The following is a 20,452-nucleotide window of genomic DNA, read 5'->3' on the forward strand; positions in this document are numbered from 1 at the left end:
TGAATTTTTTTTAAAAAGCCAACGGTTCCCTGCGCAGGGAACCGTTGGCTTTGAAGGAAAAAATGCAGGGGACCGTGGTCCCCTGCAATTTTCAGAGCAGAGAAGTTGCAGGCGGTCCCTTGCAATTTTTAGAATTTCAATTCACCCTCTCATTTTTAATTTTTTTCAAAAAAGTTTTTTTTCTATATATACCCCTTCAAATTCTATTCTCTCAAATCTTAATCTCTCTACTCTCTCACTCAATCTTTCAAACTCTCATTCTCATTCTTTAAACTCTTAATATTCTCTCAATCAAATTTTCTTAAATTTAATTAAATTCTTTCTTAATTTTTTATTAATTTCAATTTCAATTTTTTTATACAATTCATAATTAATTATAGAATTTATTTCTATAATTTATTTTATTTATTATCTTTTATAATTAATCATATAATTTATTTATATAATTAATTTTATTTATTATCAAAAAATGACAAGTAGTGGAAATTCTTCCGGTAATAGGAGATTTGGTCAATATTCACATATATCAAATGTGAATGAAAATCAATTTATAGATGATTTTCATTCACAAGAAGTGAAAACCAATATGAAGAGGTGGAGCAACAACAACAACATCAACAACAGATGGAGATGGAACAACAATCTCAAAGTGAAAGCTTTTCTTTTTATTTTCAATTATTTTAATTAATAATTTAAAAATTAAATCAAGATCATGTATTAGAATTGACGGTTCAATATCGATTTCGAACCGAAACCGTTGGTTCTGAACCGTGGACGAACCGTCTTGTTACGGTTTCGGTTCATGGTCCTTATATTTTCGAACCGTGAACCGGCGGTTTCGAACCGAAACCGGTGGTTCATGAACCGTGGCCAGGTCTAGGTAAAACCGTTATTTTACTGTTTACATTACAGTTATATAATTTTATCGCATTTTTCCTCTCTGATTTTAAAAATTAACTTTTACCCCCATCTCTAAACTTTGAAAAATGACTTTCACCCCCCCCCCCCCCCCAAAACCCTAATTGTTTTTCACTTTTCCTCCAGCCACCAACGACGACGTGGCTAGAGGGAAAGTGACGAGCGTCATCTAGATCTGGATGACGCTCGTTGAGCTTCACTGGACGACGGAGTGTCGTCCATTCTTTGGACAATGCTCGTCGTCTAAAGATCTGGACGACGGTTATCCTTCTTGGACGACGATTGTTGTCTAGATGTCATCGTCATCCAGAGGTGGTTGACCTCTGGACGAAAACTTCTTCGTTGTCGCCAAAAAAAGTGACTGCATTTCAGGGGAAAAAAGTGAATTTTTTAAAACTGAATTCCGAGGACAAATGTTAGTTTTTCAAATTAAAGGGGCAAAAATGAGATAAAATTTTAATTATTTAATATTATTAATAAAATAACAAATTTGCCCCTTAATCTAACATAAAATATGTGGGTGGATGCAAACAGATTAAACTTTGGGTGGGTATTTGAGTTTTTTATTAGACGTAAGTATGCGTTTAAGATAGGACTAAAAAATATGTGGGAAATAGTCCTTTTCCCTTAATAAAATTGCATTTTGAGTGGGTATTTGGAATTAAAAATTTAAAAGGATACCCAACTTGTGATTTCCCTAAACCTTGGGTGAAAAAATAATTTACCCATCAATCTAAGAGTTAAAGGCATATCAATTTGTAGGGCTTAAAGAAATATATAAAATAGCTTTGGTTGATTGATTAATTCCTTAGTAATTGTTGAAAAAGTAGAAAGATATGAGTGATAAATGGGTTTATTAAATAATGCTTTGAATTAGTGTCTCTAACATATATTTGCAATGTTAAGGCTTATGGATTTGCAGTTGAGGCTGTGCATGCATCAACGTGTTCATTCATCAACCAAACCTTAGGCAACCAAATCCACCCTTAACACATTCTCCCTGCCATTTGAGACTGATAGATATATGCATGTCCTCTGCTTCAACACTCAGACAAGGCAGAACAAACAAACCCTCCACCATGGTTGAAGCACAAGTAGTTGAATCTAGATCTTCTACATTCGAGAACAAGAAGAGGAGCAAAGTAGGTTGGTGTTTACGTACGTGTTTATATATATATATATATATATATTAACCTATTAAATATTATATATACATATATATATGTAATGTTTTAATGATTTGTTTGCAGAAGAGAGTGATGAAGATTTACTTACGGTTCCCGACGTGGAAAACCCATCTATCATAACTAACAACACTTCCCAGATTAATAATAATCAGAATCTGCAGAAGCGGCGCAGGGGACCTAACCCTGTTGATAAGGAGTACAGAAGGCTTAAGAGGTACGTACGTGGTGTTATTATCATTAATGATTGGTTTGGATTAATTGGAATATAATTAATTAATTACTTAACAATAATTATTACTCAGGTTGCTAAGGAACAGGGTTTCTGCTCAACAAGCTCGAGAAAGGAAGAAAGTTTATGTGAACGACCTGGAATCCAGAGCCAAGGAATTGCAGGACACAAACTCCAAATTGGAGGAGAAGATTTCAACTTTGATCAATGAAAACACTATGCTTCGGAAGGTCAGTTAATTTAAGTTATTAGAATTTGATATCTACTTTTATTTCACCTTCACCTGATTAATTCCAACAATTCCATCTCTACCAGGTTCTTTTGAATACAAGGCCTAAACTTGATGAGAGTATTGAGCAAAAGCAGGATCATTTGTTGAGCAACAACTGATTACAACACAGTGAGCCATAGCGAGCTTGTCACCACTGTTAATTTGCCTCTCTTTCTTTATACTGTAATTCTATATTAGCTTAATTATATCGTTTTTATGTACCCAGAATTTTATAATTATACAATTTGAGTACCTTCTGCTTTTTATTTTCTTTGCTTGATGCACAGATTACTATTATATTGGGGTAAGATTTTGGTACTAGAAAAGAACAAAATTGATTAAAATTTTGGTCATGAAATGTAGATATCAGTAATTAATAATAAGTCCTGCTGGCAGTGGTTCTCGGTTGCTCCCCAGGAGGGCACTCTGGTCTGGAGCGACGACTGAAGGCTTTCCGCCTGCCTGCAAATCATCAAAACCTTAGTATCTGTATGTCAACCCACAACTTTTTGCTTCCTTCAATTAAACCATACAAATACACTGTACATGTCATTCTTGGCCCAAAAAAAAAAAAAAAATCAATGTAATGCTCACTCAAGTAACACAGATTCACAGTATTAGCAATGTAATTAAAAATTTCAAAATCAAGTTTAACTCCATCTTCCTCTAAATACAAGGTTGTGGTAAGTATTATCGCAGGATCCATAGGTCAATAACATAAACATATGTTTACATATGCATATACATGAACCTGTTTTCTCTCATGTCTTCACTTACATATATTATTTGTTCTTCCTACTTCAATCCCAACAGAATGCCTATGCAGTTGGATGCTATAGGAATAACTGGCTACTAGCTAGGATCAACCAATGAGGCTGAAGATAGAATCTGTTTAGGATCATGAGACCTGTACTTGTCAATGGCCGGCTTTCATTGATAGCACAATATATTTCAGCCATAAAAATGATAAGAACCTAAACGAATATTATGTGTCAAACATGCAAGATGAGCAAGTCGGAGATTGATTGGGTATCAAAAGGCTTTTCTCTTCATACAATGCAAAATTTGAACACATTATATATAAAACCACTTGGCAAGTATATCTTGCTTTAATTTAGTCCCAAACTCTTCAGCACGCATATTGTTTAAGTTGAGTTTGCTTCCTTAACATCTTCCCTCTGAGACACTAAGCTTAAATTACTTGTAGTAGAGCCTGACAAAGACTCATCCATGCGACCAGGCCCTGTTTTGATCAGTCTTTCTTCATCAACGCAAGTGTCTTTTTTATACTTGTACCATTTAGCCCAAAAGACATAATTTCCAAAATTAACAACGCTCAGGATTGCCAAAAACCAGTAGAATAGTTCCACGTGGTTTTTGTTCATGTCAAGCCCTTGAAGCCACCCTCTCTTGCTTTTTGTATAACGACTAGTCACTGAGTTAATAACCTCAACGAATACTGAGCTCAAGTAGTAACCGATAGAAAGAGAAAGCCAGGAAAAGGAGGTTGATAGAGATCGCATGCCAACGGGAGCCTCACTATAAAAGAACTCCATTAGCCCAACAAGTTGTGAACATGTCAGCTATTCCAAAGATTGCATAATGAATAGAAAGCCAAAAGAGAATGAGGTGATTGTGGAGGACAAATTCATGCTTTCTCTTCACCTCTACAATTCCAGCTATTGTCATTGAAATGGCTGAGAGGATAAGCCCAACTGCCACCATTTGCAGGTGTGTTGTGCCATTGGGATGGCCTGTCACATTCCGCAAAACAGGAACAAATGCAAATTCATAAATAGGTATAAGAATGGACATGAACACTAAAGGAATCACTGGAATCGAGGCCACAGGGACTTGGAAACTGCCAAGTCTTGTATTCATGATGGTTCCTTGTTGGACAGAAAAAGTTTGCAATTGGGCTTGGCATGTGTTCATGAGGGTTGTGCTTAGAAGGATTGGCATCATCCTTGTTAGGATCTTCACTTCTTCAACTTGTGCACCGTGCAAACTTTCCATTTTCTTGGTATCATGCCACTGGGGAGAACTGCTGCTTTGTCCAAGAATCTGGCAATAGTTAAACAGTTGAATCGATTTGTTAGTAGAAGGATAATGGAAGTTTGCTTCGTAAAATATATAGTAAAGGAGATCAACCTGAATTGGTTGGTGTGGGGGATGAGCTCTCCCCTTAAAGCAGACTCATATAAGTCTTCTGAGTTCTGAGGAACTTTTGTCCGCCAGTTCTTTACACTAACCAACAAGACCTGAAAATTGAAATGAAATACCAAGGATTTTAAGAGCAGAGTAACCTGTACGTTTGAATATTTAAGGAACAGTATATATTAAGGGAATTAACAAACAGTTAAACCTCTACAATCCTCAACAATGGACTATCTCCTGCCACTCGAACTCGATAAGATGGCTTTCCTAATGCAGCAAAGATAAGACCAACAAAAGAGCAAGACATGGAAATGATGAAACCGATTTCCCATCCCACGGTTGTGCTTACATACACTACAAATGTGACCCCAATTGAAGCCCCAATTGTTATACTCAGCAGAAACCAGTTGAAGAAGGTGGCTACAAACAAGCGTTCTTCGGGATCCCTGTAGTCAGTCTGATCAGCACCTAAAGCTGGAACCGACCCTCTGATTCCACCACCTCCAAGTCCCAAAAGGCATATTGAAAGATAGAACAGGAGCTTTAGTACCCTCCACACAGCTGGTCTTCCCGCAAGGCTGAGGTTGCAGTTTGGAATCATGGGATTGAAAATCCAGCAACGAGTATCCCTAATTGTCAAGAGACCATATGAGTAAATTTGCTGCAAATAAGATTTACGCATGCAAATTTTTAATTCCAAACATAATTAATATTGATTTTATATTTTCGTAATCACTTCAGTGGCTTACCAAAGATGAAATAAGTGGCTTTAAATCCGCCTTGTTTCTGCGGATTCTTCGTGGGTTGATAGACGAAATCTTTGACGCCAACATTATTATCAGTGGAGTCCTACATTATATTAGATTAAATAGGATCATCACGTATAAATAATGTATGCGTGAGAATAATAATTAGAGAAAGGTTACACTGCCATGCACCCACATCTGCATATACACTTAACATAATGCAAAGAATATATAATGTATTACATGATGTTGTTAAATGAGAGAACTGATTATTACCATGGCTGAGGAGCTTTATTAGTACAGAAAGAAGAAATGGTTACCTATAAAAGTAATTATTATAGTTGGTAGAAATAGGATACAACAGTAAGAAAATTTTAGTGAAATCATGCTATTACCGTTAGATATTGCCTCTTTATAGTTGATATCATAGTAGTGGCCAACTAAGTAACACAGAAACGGAAATATTGAAACATGAAAACGGAGAAACGGAAATGCTGAAACGTATTTTTTCAAAAATATAAGAAACTGAAAAGTGGAAAATGTTTAAATATTAAAAATGTTGGGATTATTTATAAATACCAAATTTTTATAAGAAAATACAATACTCTGCATTTAAAAAAAAAAAACACAGCAATGGGACACTCTTTCCAACTCTTCCTAGAAGTATTTACAATCCAACACTAACATAAATAAAATTTAAACCAGACAACATTAATTTCTGGATGAATATTTTACTGTCTAATCTCTTCTTACTTTTTTCCCTTTGCATATTTCAAACTTTTCTTTAGGTTTTTCTCTTGTTCTTCTATCCTTTTTTCTGATCTTCAAAATTCTTACAACAAGATGTATCACATGTTCCTTTAATAACTACTTGAGAAACTCTTTTTAGCAAAGACTGATTCATATCTCTACAGTTTAATCGCCAAATTGAATAGTGAAGACAAATATGAATATTACAGAAGAATATAAAGATTAAAGAATAACATAATAGATTAGCCTGAGACTTTGAGCCACCGGAGGCGGTGATGAGTTAAGATGCTGCGCCGGAGTTAGAGTCGGAGACTGTGAGGAGCCGAGACGTATGCTTAGGATGGATAGATATTAGGTTACTGGAAATTGAATGAAATTGGGAATAAGGAAGAAGCATATTGCTTTGGGACGTTTCCTATGCTTAGGGATATGTCAAGAAACACGTTTTGTATTTTTGCAAAATAATCAAAACGGCCCCGAAACATTTCATACCGGTTTAGGGCTGTTTCAGAATCTGAAACATTTTGGAAACTCGGGAACGCACTATGCAGTGCATTTCCGTGCTTCCTTGGTGGCCAAATTAAGTCTTTACATCAAATACATCTAAATCTGTATTTCAACAAAATCAAATTAGTGATACTCATGAATCAACCTTAGCCAAAAATTAGATATGTCCAACTTACAAAGACATAGGAGTATTAATACATGTTAAAACTTAGTAGGAATAACAATGATGTGCTAAAGTGAATCAATAATGAGCTGAAAGCTGAGTTGGAAGTCAAGTTGACATGGAAGTTGAACATTGATGTGGCATAATGACATTGCTTACCTGGTAACTTTGATGTAATGTTTTTGTGATTAACTTGTGCTTGTGTAAAATTTATAATGTTAGGTGTGTTAGATGGAGTTTTGACACAAGTTAGTGTGTTAGTTTAAATAATGGCTATGCAGAAATCAAGCTAGGTAGTAGTTGATTTTACTCACTTTTTTTGAGATGAGTTATGTAATATATATTCATAAAAATGTAATGTAGAGATGACAACTTTTCTAGAAAAAATGTTTTAGTCAGCAACATTAGCATTCTCTTTGCATTATCTCTGTTTTCACATAAAGATTTCACTACATAAAACTCCTCATAAGCCAACAAAGTCGTATCAGCGTTTCTTATTCTTAGCAAGGGGCCTATGTAGTGAAGAAAAATAGTTGAAGAGGTACCCAAGTGTTGTGTAAAAACCTTAAGTTCAAAGTTAAGAAACTGATGGCGTCAAACAACTTCATTGTTGGTGTAACTCTAGTTTTTTCTGGAGAAAATTACCCCCATATGGTTAGTCAAAATGAAAGTCTACTTAACAACTTTTGACCTTTGGGATGTGGTTGAGATAAGGAATAAACCAGCTCATTTGCCAAATAATCCAACAATAAAAAACTATTTAGAGTAAGTTACCAAAAGGTACAAAACACTTTCTTGCATACACTCTGTTGTCACGGATGTGATTTTTGCAAGAATAATGGCTTGTGAGCCAATAAAAGAAGTTTGAGATAAACTGAGATTGAAGTTTCACGGTAATGATAGGTCAAAACAAATACAAATATTTAAGTTGAAGAAAGAGTTTGTATTGTTGAGAATGAAGGAGAATGAAGCTGTCAAAGAGTATATTGACAGACTTATGAAGGTTGTCAACCAATTAGCATTTCTTGTTGAAGAAATATCTGAGAGCAACACAGTTAAGCAAGTTCTTTGAGCTTATCTGAGAAGTTTGAGGCCAAAATTTCCTCTTTTGAAGACTCCAAAGACATGACTAAAATGACTATTTCAAAGCTCTCAAATTCACTACAAGTTATTGAGTAGAGAAAAACTCACAAAGATGGAGCAGTAGCAAAAAGAACCTTTATTGCAAGTCAAAAAGGAAGGCATTAAGTTGTATCAAGCTCTAATAAGCAACATTTCACAAAGAAAAGAAAGAAGTTTATGATAATAAGCAAAAGGGGAAGAGAGAAAACACATTGTTGGTTTAGACCTTAGTTAGTAAATATGGGAATGAGAAAAATAGGGTACATGAATTATATGGGTATAATATGACAAATAATAAAAAATATGTTTGTCAAAAAAGCCCCTAAAACTTACATACAAGAAAAGTATGAAATGTGTATATATGAGTTTAATACGACACATTGTCAATAATACGTTTATAAAAATAAGACAATATTATAAAAATTTTAGTACTTTTCACAAATCTCCTATTGAAAATGAATATAATAATTTAAATGTAAAATATTTAATTAATTATTAAACATAATATAACATAATACATAATCAAAATTTTTTTATACAATAAGTAACGTACTAATTAATTGGAAAAAAACAAACAAATTAATCAGCTTAAATTTCAGACTTCAGATTAGAGTGAATCTTTGTACAACCCATAAGAGAGGAAAAACACAAAAATTTTAGTTGGGAATTAAAAAAGAAATGTATTTAGATTTCAGACTTTAGATCAGAGGTGTATGTTGGACACCTGTTGCAGATGTAAGGAGAGATAAATTGAGTAAAAAGGTTGAAGTGGGCGTACTTGTAAGCTATAGTTACAAGTCCAAAACGTATAGAGTATATAACTTAAAAACTAAAAAAGTGATTGTTCATAAAGACATAAAGGTTAATGAAAACTATTAAAGGAATTGGATAGAAAATGTAGTCCAAAAGAAGCCAAAAGTAAAGGTTGTAATGCAAAAAAGAGAGGTAGCTCAAAAAGGAATATATGATAGTAGTGGTGAACAAAATGCAGTTATCTAAGTAAGGAGTTTTGCAGTTGTTTACAATAAGTGTAACATGGCTAGAATTGAGCTTGCAAGTTATGAAGAAGCTGTAAAATCAGAAAATTAAAGAGCAAAAATGTATGAGGAGATAATTATGATTATGAAGAACTAAACATGACAACTAATGGACAAACCTTTTAATAAGCATGCCATTGGTGTTAAGTGGGATTTTAGAACTAAGTTAAACTCTGATGGTTCAATTTACAAGCTAAAGGCCAAACTGGTTATGAAGGGATATGTTAGGTCCAACGTATATGTAAAGAAGAGGAAAAAAGGAAGAGTAGGGAGAACAATAGCAAGAGAGACAAGTGTTAACATTTTGGAGGCTACAGGTGTCCAATAGTTAGTGATTAAGAAGTGTGCAACTAGTAATGAACAATCAGGGGGATATGTAGCACGTAGGCGACAAACCTTAGGGACTATAGAGATTTCCAGTGTTGAGGTGTTAGCCCAAGGTTGGAAGAGTTGTTGCTGGGAGAAAGAGAGCATCATAGGCGATGGGAAGAAAGAAGGGCAAGGGAAAATAGGAAGAATAAGGTTTTGCGAGAGTACTAGCCTCTCAAATGTTAGAAGGGGAATTAGTGTTTGGGTGTTCTTGAATTGATGCTTTGTTTTGTGTTATTTCACTTTGTTAATGTAAACATGTTACAATACTCTTTAATGAACAATGTTATTTTCATTTCTAAAAATCAGTTAATACAATTTAAGTTTATTACATTTGTAGTGTGAAATACTATCAATTTACATTCTCTACATCCACTGGAACTTTACATCCTTAGGTCGTTGTTGTAGCTTGATTTTGGTATTTGTGTGTATTGAGGAGAAAACTTCGAGAGCAACTTGACTTTCCAGGTGACCATATTTCCAAAGCTGTAAGAGTATATGCTCAAAAAGAAGGTATAGACAATACTAAAACCTTTGCACTAGTTGCAATGTTAGACACAATCAAGTTGATCATAGTTTTGACAACTCAAAAAGGTTAGGATTATATGCCAATTTGATGTAAAATTTTCCTTTTTAAATGGAGATTTGTATGTAAAAATCTTTGTGGAGCAATCACCTGGTTTTGTAAAGGCTGAACCAAAGGAAAAAGTTTGCCTACTAAAGAAGGGTTTCTATGGCCTAAAACAAACTTCAAAACCTGGTACAACATAGTAAATGCTTACCTATGATAGACTGGCTTCAATAAAAGTCTAAGTGAAACTATAGTTTATGTGAAACAAAACAATGATAGAGTCTTGATCATCTCCTTATATGTTGATTAGGGGTGTGCATGGTTCAGTTTGGTGTGGTTTGACAGATTTTCCAAAACAAATTGAAAAAATGGTTTGAAAATTTTTTAAATCAAACTAAACCATTTTAGGATTCAAACCAAACTAAAACAAATTAAAAAAAACTATGATTTGATCCGATTTGGATTACGGTTTGAATCATAGTTATCAATATAATAAAATACACGATACATATCGTATCCTACGATACGATATGATATAAATGGAAAACGATACATATTATAAAGTATATCAAATTAATACAACACAGTAAGTGTATCATACGATATAATACATATCCTACGATACGATATATATTATTGATACGAATTGATACACTTTTTTAGAGAGAATAATAGTCCATTAGGAGTGTATATGAAAATTTTAAAATATTAAGGGTATTGGTGATAATTTTCAAAATAATGATGTGTCAATTATAATATTTTATTATTTTAATTTTTTAAAAGCGTATTATATAATATGATACATGATATGATAAATTAGGTTTTGATATACAATATGACACACGATTCGACTACTATAGTTTGAATTTTTTAAAGCCATTTATTTCTAAATATATACATAATTTAATAATCACCTGAATTATAGTTTTCTAAAATATAATATACATGTATAAAATAAATATAAAATATATATAATATATATGTAAAGAAAATGACAACATAAATATGAAAAAACAAGTTGCACATATAATTGCGTTTTAGAAAATTTTGTCAAACATAGTTATATATATGTATTTTTAAATAATATGGTTTACGGTTTGAAATCATCCAAACCATAACTCGAACTAAAAAAAAAAACCGTTTGATTTTGTTTTATGGTTTGAACCGAATTATATATACTCCTAATGTTGATGACTTGTTGGTGACTAGGGGCAATCCTAATTTTGAAATGATGAGGAACAACTGCACCCAAGTAGTATACCCCAACATCACTACTCACTTTCCATTGGAAACCAGCTGCAAGCATATCCATAAATTAGATTAATGATTTTTCATGGGAATAAATACATGACTTGCAAAGAAAGATCATCGCCAATATTTGCATAAAGAGAACAAGGGTAAACAGTAGGCATTTAGCCTGTCAATTAATTGTCATTCCACTAAAATTGATTAAAAAAATTGTTCCTTAAGGGATGAGTGAATCTTAGCAATAGAAGAAAAGAACCGCCCTAATTAAACATGTATATTATTGTTGCGATGGTCCATCTGAACTAATGAAAGTTTACTTAACTTTCTGGACCTTTAATTCGCCCATGATTACATTTACCAAAAGGAATAGAGGTAAAAGAGAAAAACAACAAACATGATGTATGAAGTTATATGGAAGAAATTTTTGAGGGCATCAAGAAAGATAATGACGAGACCATCAACAACAGGTCTAATGCAACAAATCGGATTTGATTGGGCATATGATTGAAGTAAAGAGAGTGAGAAACATTCGAAGAATTGATATAATAAGGAAGCTCCATTCTAGTTAACAGAAATCCCAAAGTGAATACGAGTATGCCTACAATATGTAACACGGTCAACATCACCTTTTATTACCCATTTTCTTGGCCCCAACCCTTTATTTCAACCAAAACATGGATTCGTAGTCAAAAGTTTGTGCTTATGCAGTGCAAGACAAATTTTGCAATGGATCCCATTGAAAGACCCAAAATTATTTAGTTACTGTAATCTATACCTACCTAACTTCTTGTAAGATAGCATTAGTATAGAATTTGAAGGAGATGAATAATATAAAATATAAATAGAGGATATATATATATATCGACACACACGTTAATGCGGGACCCATATGGAGAAAGAAAGTTGGGGATGGAAGCAAGATCAGGAAGCATCTGGAATTTGGTCTCTTTCGTTTCTTTAAAAAGTAAGGTTAAGAGGGTAAAGTGGCTGTGTCATTGTGTCTATGAAATCTGTTGATTTTGACGAAGATGGATATAGGAAGAAGGAGGGTATCACGAGGAATGTTGCCCCTGCTGGCTCTTCATGCGTTTAACGAGTATTACAGGCTGCCCTGGAAACCACCGGTTACAGCCGCTCTTGTTGCTACCAACACTCTCATCTATATCAGGCCTGCCTTCCTCGATTCTCTTCTCCCCCCTATTGATCAAGTCTGGTTCAATCCTCATCTTATTCTCAAGGTAACTTACCAAATTCCCCCCTTTTCTTAAATTAAATCAATTCCAATTGACTTCATTTCATAATTTACTCAATTATCATTTTTTGTAGAATTAGATGATCTACACCATCTCTAAGACTTGATCGATTTAATTTCCTGGCCTCAACCTCATAAATTACTTAAGCATGTTGTATGTTTTACTTTCTAGGCCAGTGTGTTTCTTATCTCATTTCTTGTGCCTCCATATGAGCATAATTGGAAATATCTTTTTTTTTCAATCATCAAAGCTTGAATATTTATATAACTAGTCTAACTGCATAAACAATTTCATATGTTTATCTATATCTACCTTTGGTTGAACAGCACAGGGACCTGAAACGCTTATTCTTGTCTGCATTCTATCATGTGGGTGAGTCTCACTTGTTCTACAACATGATGTCACTCTTATGGAAGGGGATACGTTTGGAAACATCAATGGGAAGCACTGAATTTGCCTCCATGGTTGTTGTACTTGTTGGCTTGTCCCAGGGTATCACATTGCTGCTAGCCAAATCTCTTCTTTTGTTTTTTGACTACGGAAAACCTTATTACTCTGAATATGCTGTTGGATTTTCTGGTGTTCTCTTTGCCATGAAAGTCATCCTCAATTCTCACTCAGAAAACTTTACTAATGTATATGGATTCATAGTCCCAGCACGTTATGCTGCTTGGGCTGAATTGATTCTTATCCAGATGTTTGTACCTGGTGTCTCATTTCTCGGCCATCTTGGTGGCATCCTTGCTGGGATTCTTTATTTGAAGTTGAAGACTGGGTATTCAGGTCCAAACCCGCTGTCTATGTTCATTAGAGGAATTACTGGTGCATTGAGATGGCCTTCAAGGTTTGTGCGGTATTTGTTTCAACGACCGAGGATTATTGGTAGGGGAACTGTTGGCTGGGCTCATAACAGAGGTACTTCACCCAGCACATGGAGATGCCGGGCATGTACATTTGATAATTCTGGCTGGTTAAACTTGTGTGAGATGTGTGGAACAAATAGAAGTGGCAATGGATTGCAATCTGACTCTGGAGTCATTTCCTTGGAGGAATTACGGCATCGAAGAGTTGAAAGATTTGGTTGACAACCTTTCTCCATTGACTTACCGGGCTGATTCTGACTTTCCTACTTGTGTGGAAAATTACAATTGAAGTAACAGTTGCAAATTGTGCTTTTTAGAGAGTTTCTTTGTCTCCCGTTTTCCCCTCCATTCATATGGATCCCTACTCATTGCTTTTGATCTGTGTATTTGCCGATGGTCTATCAAGTCGGCCACCTATTTTGGCTGATCACTTTTGGTTTTGTGGTAACATGTGTTGAACTTTGGTAAGATGTCACGGAGTGAGTCTGTAAAATTGCAGAGATTCTGCAATCTCCAAATGCAATCATGAAAATGGTTCAGTATTCAGGGGCGTTGTAGCAGTCGAGTCATCCAGCTTGTGCCTTTTATGGATTTTGAACTGGGAGACATTTAAATGACTCTGTTTCTTAGGCTGTTTCTTCTATAAAACCAGATTCAATCTTGGCTTTTGCGGAGGCTTGTTCTTGGTTTCTAGATGGACCGTTTATTAATTCTCTTTTGAAATGCTTCTTTTCTATAAATTTTCTGTTTCTTAAATGAACAAAATTATTTCTCTGAAAAAAGGTTCACCTACATTTTTATGGGAACGGTAATGATAGAATTCTAACTGCTAGGTTGCGTGTCCAGATTCTTGTAGATTACTGTGGAGATAATGAAACAGATACAATTCAAGAAAGGGCTTTTCTCAACGAGAAATCTGCTCTTCTACAGCTGGTTGAGGAAAGTCCGGTTTCAAAGACAATTGTTCTGTAACAAGGTACTTCCGTCGGCAACATTCTGCTGCCCAAGGTCATCGTTTTTGGATTGACAATGCAGTGTAATGTTTATCCCATTGCCTAATCTATTTTTGACACTTGCGTGCACTTTCTGGGAAACAACCTAGCTACACAAGCTCAATACAGTCAACGCTGCCATCACAGGTGAAGCACCCATCTTGCTGCTTGCTTCTGAGTTGCAAATCAAGGTTGAAACTAAAGCTTCTTTCAATAGTATCGTTTAGTAATATACAATGCAATGAAACAAAGTTGCTCTTGAATTCTCCAATGGATGTATTCATATTCGCACTGCCATCCAGTAAAGGCTTTAGTCGCAAGATTACTCACCTCCATGCCAAGGAATAACCATTTAACATACTGATAAACGGAAACAAATGAAGTAAATATCATAGGCAAACCTAAAAAGGGATTGGTACACATTTTTCCATTCTTGCCTGGATATCACAGCATTCCATAGCTTAGTATTGTTGGATTGGGGCGCCCCATGATGCCTTTTGGCGGATCTTGCTGTAACCTCTTGAAATCTCTCATTATCCTCTTTGTTGTAGAAGTCAGAGTTAGCACCACCTGCAAACTTCCCTTACAGTCAACAATTAAAACAATCCAGAATAATGTTTAAAAAAAATCAGATAATTAACTCTTAGGAAAAAATTCAGTTCATATATTTGCTCCAGTATCATGAAACAAAAACCCAAAATTCATCTTTCAATTTCAAATTACTTCTCCAAATATGTAACTATGAGAAAAATCCAATTCACACATCTCTCCAAAAATCATTAAACATAAACAAAACATGACAATCTTGTAAAAGTCGTAGCATGTAGTTCAACTAAGGGAAGAAAAAATTCTTAGCTTTCTTTTGCTCAGCTTAAAGGGAAAATTTTAGATGTTTTGTTTCTCTATACATATCTAACACAAAAATTCAGAAAGTATTAAAGTAAATTTAAACAAAAAAGCATAACCTAGACAGGAGGCCAATGCACAATCTAACAACATTGTCATAATAAGAGTAAATTGCTTTGAAATTTAAGAGAAATCTAAAACCCGAGTTACGCTACTGCATCAGAAAGAACGAATAGGTATATAACATGGCAACATCCCTGAATCGTGGATTCAGATACCCATAATACAAGAACACACATAATCATGCAATTTAATTATTTCAAGCCTACTATATGCAACAACAAATTTTAAAATTGAATCAGAATGCCTGCAAGGACCTTGAACCCTAAAATACACGCCACCATTGAAGAAGACAAATAAGTAAACACATCACGGTCTTTGAGATTTTGAGAAGAGAGGAGAAATAGGCAAGTGCATGGTAGTGGATTGAAATAGGCAAGAGGAATGGGCTTGGATTGGAAATGGGAATGGGAATGGGCAGATTATGAGAATGGGCTTGGAATAAGCTTGAAATGGGCTAGGAATGGCTTGGGAATGGGAATGGGAATGGAGGGGGAATGGGCTTGGAGTGGGATTTTGGCTGGCATTCTGGCTGGGATGAAAATTGGGTTGGAATAGAAAATGGGCTAGAATATAGAATAGGCTAGACCAAATAGGGATTAGGCTAGAATAAGAATGGGCTAAAATAAGAACGGGCTGGAATAGAGATGGGCTAGAAAAAAGGCTGGAATAGAGATGGGCTGGAATAGAGATGGGCTAGAATAAAATGGGCTACAATGGAAAATGGGGTGGAATGGAGAATGGCCTGGAATGGAGAATGGGCTATAATAAAATGGGCTGGATGGAGAGTGGGCTTTAATAAAATGGGCTGAAATGGAGATTGGGCTACAGTAAAATGGGATTAGGAATAGAATAGGGAATAGGCTAGAATAAATTGGCCAACAGTAAAATGAACTGGAATAAAATATGGCTAGAATTGGGTTGGAATAGAATAGGGTGGAATAGAAAATGAGCTGGAAGAAATTTAGTTTGAATAGGGAAGGGGCTGGAATAAAATGGGACGGAATAAAAGAGATTGGAATAGACCTCATAAGAAACCAGGGTAACAAGCAGAAAAATTTTCACATTCACTAAATAAAAAAATTCCCTACATTAAAAAGTACATATAAAATTCCAAAATTAACACTGCAAGTTAAATGATACCATCAAAAGTTAGGAAACTCATTTTCTTTAGTGAATAGTAAATTATTGAAAGGCTCAAAAAAACTTATTCATTTGTAATGACTGAAGTTTGAGAGTTGATGAAAAATATATGCGAAATAGTGACAAAATAAGAGTTTAAATTCCAGTATGAGACTGAATTTAGAATAGGAATGTAAGAAGGAATGGGAAAAAGAACTTAGATTCCAGCTACTGTGACTATTCCTGTTCATGGGGTTAATCTTATTTCAGTTACTGTTTTTTATTTCGGGTTATATTCCTATTCCACATTATGTTGTTGTTTCTATTCTGTTTCTTATTCCACTTCTTGATCCTGTACCTATTTCTATTCTTATTCCAGTTTCTGTTTCTGTTTCCTGTTGTTATTCCAGATCTTGTTTCTATTCTTTTTTTATTCCCTGGAATAGAACTACAATATGAATAAAAACAGCAATACAAATAAAAACTGGATTATAAACAGAATTAGGACAAGATTGCCAATTGAGTTAAGAATAGAATTCAATTGGAATAATAACTTAATAAATTTCAACTCAAGAAAATTGATAATATTCACTTAAGAAATATTATCAAAGTAACTGGGTTTAGGGTTTAAGAAGAGCATAAAGAGAAATAGCATACAGAATTTGGAACATGAAAGCATAATCCAAAACAAAATGAAGCCAGAGAATGCATAAAGAATGTAGGCAGTGAGAGAACATGAAGCATAAAAAACAGACAAACTCAACACTTACAAAACAGTGAACAACCAATAAAGGTTTGAGCAGCAGGATTACTGACCTCCATCCCATAAAAAACCATAAAGACTGCAATCCAAATAAGCATAGAAACAAGATACTGCGTATCCCACCTTACTGAAATATACTGATAAATGTAAATAAATGAAGTAAATATCATAAGAAAACATAAAAAGGGATTGGTACACATTTTTCACATTCTTACTCGAATATCACAGCATTCAAAAGCTTAATATTGTTGTATTGGGGTGCCCTTCTGATGCCTGCAGGTGGCAGTTGTTGTAACCTCTTAAAATCTCTCATTAAAAACAAATTCAGTCAACAATAAAAAAAGACCCATATCATTGAAAAAACCAGATAATTAAAATTTAGGAACAAATTCAGTTCAGAAATTTGTCCCAGTATCATGAAACAAAAACCCATAATTCATCTTTTAAATCACTTCTTCAAATAAGTAACAATGAGAAAAATCCAATTCACACCTCTGCAAAAATAATTAAATGAAAACAAAACATGACAATCTTGTCTGTAAAAATCATAACATGTAGCTCAAATGAGGGAAGAAAAAAATTCTTGGCTTTCTTTTGTTTGGATTAAAAGGGAAAATTTTAGATCTTTTGTCTCTCCAAACAGATCTAACCCAATGATCCAGAAAAGCTTAAAATAAATTTAAACGAAAAAGCATAACCTAGAGGAGAATTGGACATATTTGTTTTATATATATACACACACATACAAAAAAAATTAAATAATGAGAAAAAAGATCTAAAATTGGTAACAATATAAAGCACTTCACAAGATTGGAGCAGAGGGCATGCACACAGCCACCAGGACCACCAGCAGAAAGCAAGACAATTGGTAACAATATAAAGAAAGAGGGAGTTTGTGGAGGGACATCATCAGAGATTTCAGAAAAAGAGGAAGATGGTTTTGGGAGAGCACTAGGTCTCTAGAATTTCCTAGGGAAGCAGGAAAATTACTTAGTTTGCTCATTGTAGAGTTTGATATTTTCCAGTTGGGTTTTCAGATCTTTGAATGTAATGAACTTTTGTAATTTTGGTTTAACCTTAATGAATGAATGAATTGCAGATTATCCTTTTGCAAAGTGTTTTCTGTTCCATTGATTGCGTGGTTGTTTGGGTTGTTATTTGCACTGTCGACAATTGAGTTGCCTGAAAGAATTGTGGGTACTGCTGAGTTGAATAAAACAGGTGAGCTACAACTTCTGGACTCTAATAGTAACGAAGATTGACCAGGAACCTAACAGAAACCTATGAGCGATATAACAACTTTGTCATAATAACAGTAACTTGCTTTTAAATTTAAGTGAAATTTAAAACCCAAGTCATGCTACTGCATCAGCAAGAACGAATGGGTACATAACATGGCAACACCCCTAAACCATGGATTCAGATACCCATATGATATATTAACACACATAATCATGTAAATGAATAATTTCAAGCCTACTATATGAAGATGCAAATTTTAAAATTGAATAGGAATGCCTGCGAGGACCTTAAACACTAAAATATTTGCTAACATTGGAGAAGACAAATAAATAAGCCATATTCCATCACTTAAACTCGATCCTCACCTTAGACCCACCATGCCAATTTTAAACAAAATTGCAGAGAATATATGACAAAAAAGCAAACTAAGACAATATCACTTATTGTCAGATAAAAGATTCCACCAGAATAACCAGGAGTCTGGACGTTGACGTTACCATCTGTATAAGACAAAAAACCAAACCTCCTGCTCTATACTCTCCGGGATAAAATAAAACAGGTCAATAACCAAACTGAAATGAACACTTTGCCAGTTACTTTGCAAAAGGGGTAGACACAAAAATATAACACTTAAACACAAAAAAGTCAAGGTTTATGTTTTTTACCAAACCCAATCCATGAATTCCTTCATTAGCCTTTTCGTTGTAGGAGCTGCAGCAGTTCACATTGGCACTGCACAGAAGCTACCATAACAACCAACAATGAAAAGAAACCCAATTTATCTTTTTCAAGATTAAAAAAAAAAAGAAAAGTAACAGTTAAGAACTAGGTAGCACGGAAACGGAAACGTCGAAACGTCGAAACGTGGAAACGTATTTGCTTAAAAAAATAAGAAACGAAACGTGGGGAAACGTGTAAATATAAAAAATATAGGGTTTGTTTTTAAATATAAAATTTTTATAAAAAATACAATAAAACGCACACTTCCTCTAGGTCGTTCGTCCTGATGTCACAGCCAAACAGTTCCAGTCCCAGCAGTTTCCGTTCCTGGAAAACTTTGTGACATCAGGACGAACCGACCCAGAGGAACGCACACTTTTTTCACAGAGTTTTCTTTCTTCCAGCCACTGTTTAGAGAGGAAGAAGACGCCCAGGAGATTGACAGCAAAGAAGAGAAGACGCCCAGAAGACTATTCAGCATAGGAAACTATTTTTGTTATTTATTTTCAGAATCATATGAAATTTACCCAATTCCATATTTGCTTCTTGTGCCTCAAAAGTTTTTGCTTGTGTTTCCTTTTTCAATCAATCAGAAAAGGAAGATTGAGCAGTGGCTTTGGATGAAAGGGGAGTTACTAATAATTCCTGGGGGAAGGTAAGTGTACCAAGAAGTAAAAAGCCCGCCTCAGAATCTTCCTTCCGGTGGGCACTTGGCCCCTAAAAATAATAAAAGGCTTAAATCAGCAGACAGGTGTTTCAAAACAAGAAGACAAAAATTCTTCTCTTTTCTGCAACGGAAAAAAACGGAGCATAGGAAACTGTTTCTAGTAAAGAAACGCGTTTCCTTTTTATCTAAAATTACCGAAACGGCCCCGAAACGTTTCGTACCAGTTTCGGGCCGTTTCGGAAACCGAAACGTTTCGGATTCATGGAAAAGCACACTGCTGTGCGTTTCCGTGCTTCTTAGGTTAAGAACAAATTCAGTTCATAAATCTGTCCCAGCATCATAAAACAAGAAGAAAATCCAATGCAGAACTATTCCATATAAAAATGTTGTCACCACACCCAATATTTACCCAAAGGCTTATAAATAACAAACTACAAAACAAAATCAAATTTAAAAAAAGAGTAATTAAACTATATTACAACAGTACAATGTGACAAAAATATTGAGTAAGAAAAAAGGAAAAAAAAAGGCAACACAACAGTAAGAAAAAAAAAGAAAGTAACTGCACCCAAATCCAGAACTACCATTA

At 34.6% G+C, this 20,452-nt stretch overlaps 3 protein-coding genes and 1 pseudogene across 18 annotated transcripts; 2 read left to right on the top strand and 2 right to left on the bottom strand.

The window, feature by feature from the left end:
- Positions 1–1,841: 1,841 nt before the first annotated feature.
- LOC123221145 (transcription factor HY5-like) lies at positions 1,842–2,871 on the top strand. 2 transcript variants are annotated; one of them, XM_044643867.1, is made up of 4 exons: positions 1,842–2,076; positions 2,169–2,319; positions 2,408–2,564; positions 2,650–2,871. In XM_044643867.1, the coding sequence occupies exons 1-4, from the start codon at positions 1,947–1,949 to the stop codon at positions 2,722–2,724; spliced, it is 513 nt and encodes a 170-aa protein (XP_044499802.1). In that variant the 5' UTR covers positions 1,842–1,946; the 3' UTR covers positions 2,725–2,871. The 2 variants fall into 2 exon arrangements, with proteins under 2 accessions (XP_044499802.1, XP_044499803.1); XM_044643868.1 differs by having other exon boundaries at positions 1,851–2,064.
- An 872-nt stretch (positions 2,872–3,743) lies between these two features.
- On the bottom strand, positions 3,744–5,595 carry LOC123221581 (annotated as a pseudogene).
- Positions 5,596–12,175: 6,580 nt separating this feature from the next.
- Positions 12,176–14,065, top strand: LOC123220764 (rhomboid-like protein 14, mitochondrial). 2 transcript variants are annotated; one of them, XM_044643353.1, is made up of 2 exons: positions 12,176–12,513; positions 12,855–14,065. In XM_044643353.1, exons 1-2 carry the CDS (start codon positions 12,304–12,306, stop codon positions 13,611–13,613), a joined length of 969 nt encoding a protein of 322 aa, XP_044499288.1. In that variant the 5' UTR covers positions 12,176–12,303; the 3' UTR covers positions 13,614–14,065. The 2 variants fall into 2 exon arrangements, with proteins under 2 accessions (XP_044499288.1, XP_044499289.1); XM_044643354.1 differs by having other exon boundaries at positions 12,194–12,513; positions 12,860–14,065.
- A 165-nt stretch (positions 14,066–14,230) lies between these two features.
- On the bottom strand, positions 14,231–19,285 carry LOC123220765. Of its 14 annotated transcripts, none has more exons than XM_044643359.1 (4): positions 19,142–19,231; positions 17,288–17,507; positions 14,785–14,953; positions 14,231–14,674 (listed from the first exon to the last, which is right to left on the bottom strand). In XM_044643359.1, the coding sequence occupies exons 2-4, from the start codon at positions 17,412–17,414 to the stop codon at positions 14,494–14,496; spliced, it is 477 nt and encodes a 158-aa protein (XP_044499294.1). In that variant the 5' UTR covers positions 17,415–17,507; positions 19,142–19,231; the 3' UTR covers positions 14,231–14,493. The 14 variants fall into 14 exon arrangements, 5 of the variants coding, with proteins under 5 accessions (XP_044499294.1, XP_044499291.1, XP_044499292.1 ...); XM_044643356.1 differs by having other exon boundaries at positions 17,242–17,507; XM_044643357.1 differs by lacking the exon at positions 19,142–19,231 and having other exon boundaries at positions 17,288–17,361; positions 17,450–19,135.
- Between the last annotated feature and the right edge of the window lie 1,167 nt (positions 19,286–20,452).

This window comes from Mangifera indica, chromosome 7 (assembly GCF_011075055.1).
Source record: "Mangifera indica cultivar Alphonso chromosome 7, CATAS_Mindica_2.1, whole genome shotgun sequence".
NCBI lineage: Eukaryota > Viridiplantae > Streptophyta > Magnoliopsida > Sapindales > Anacardiaceae > Mangifera > Mangifera indica.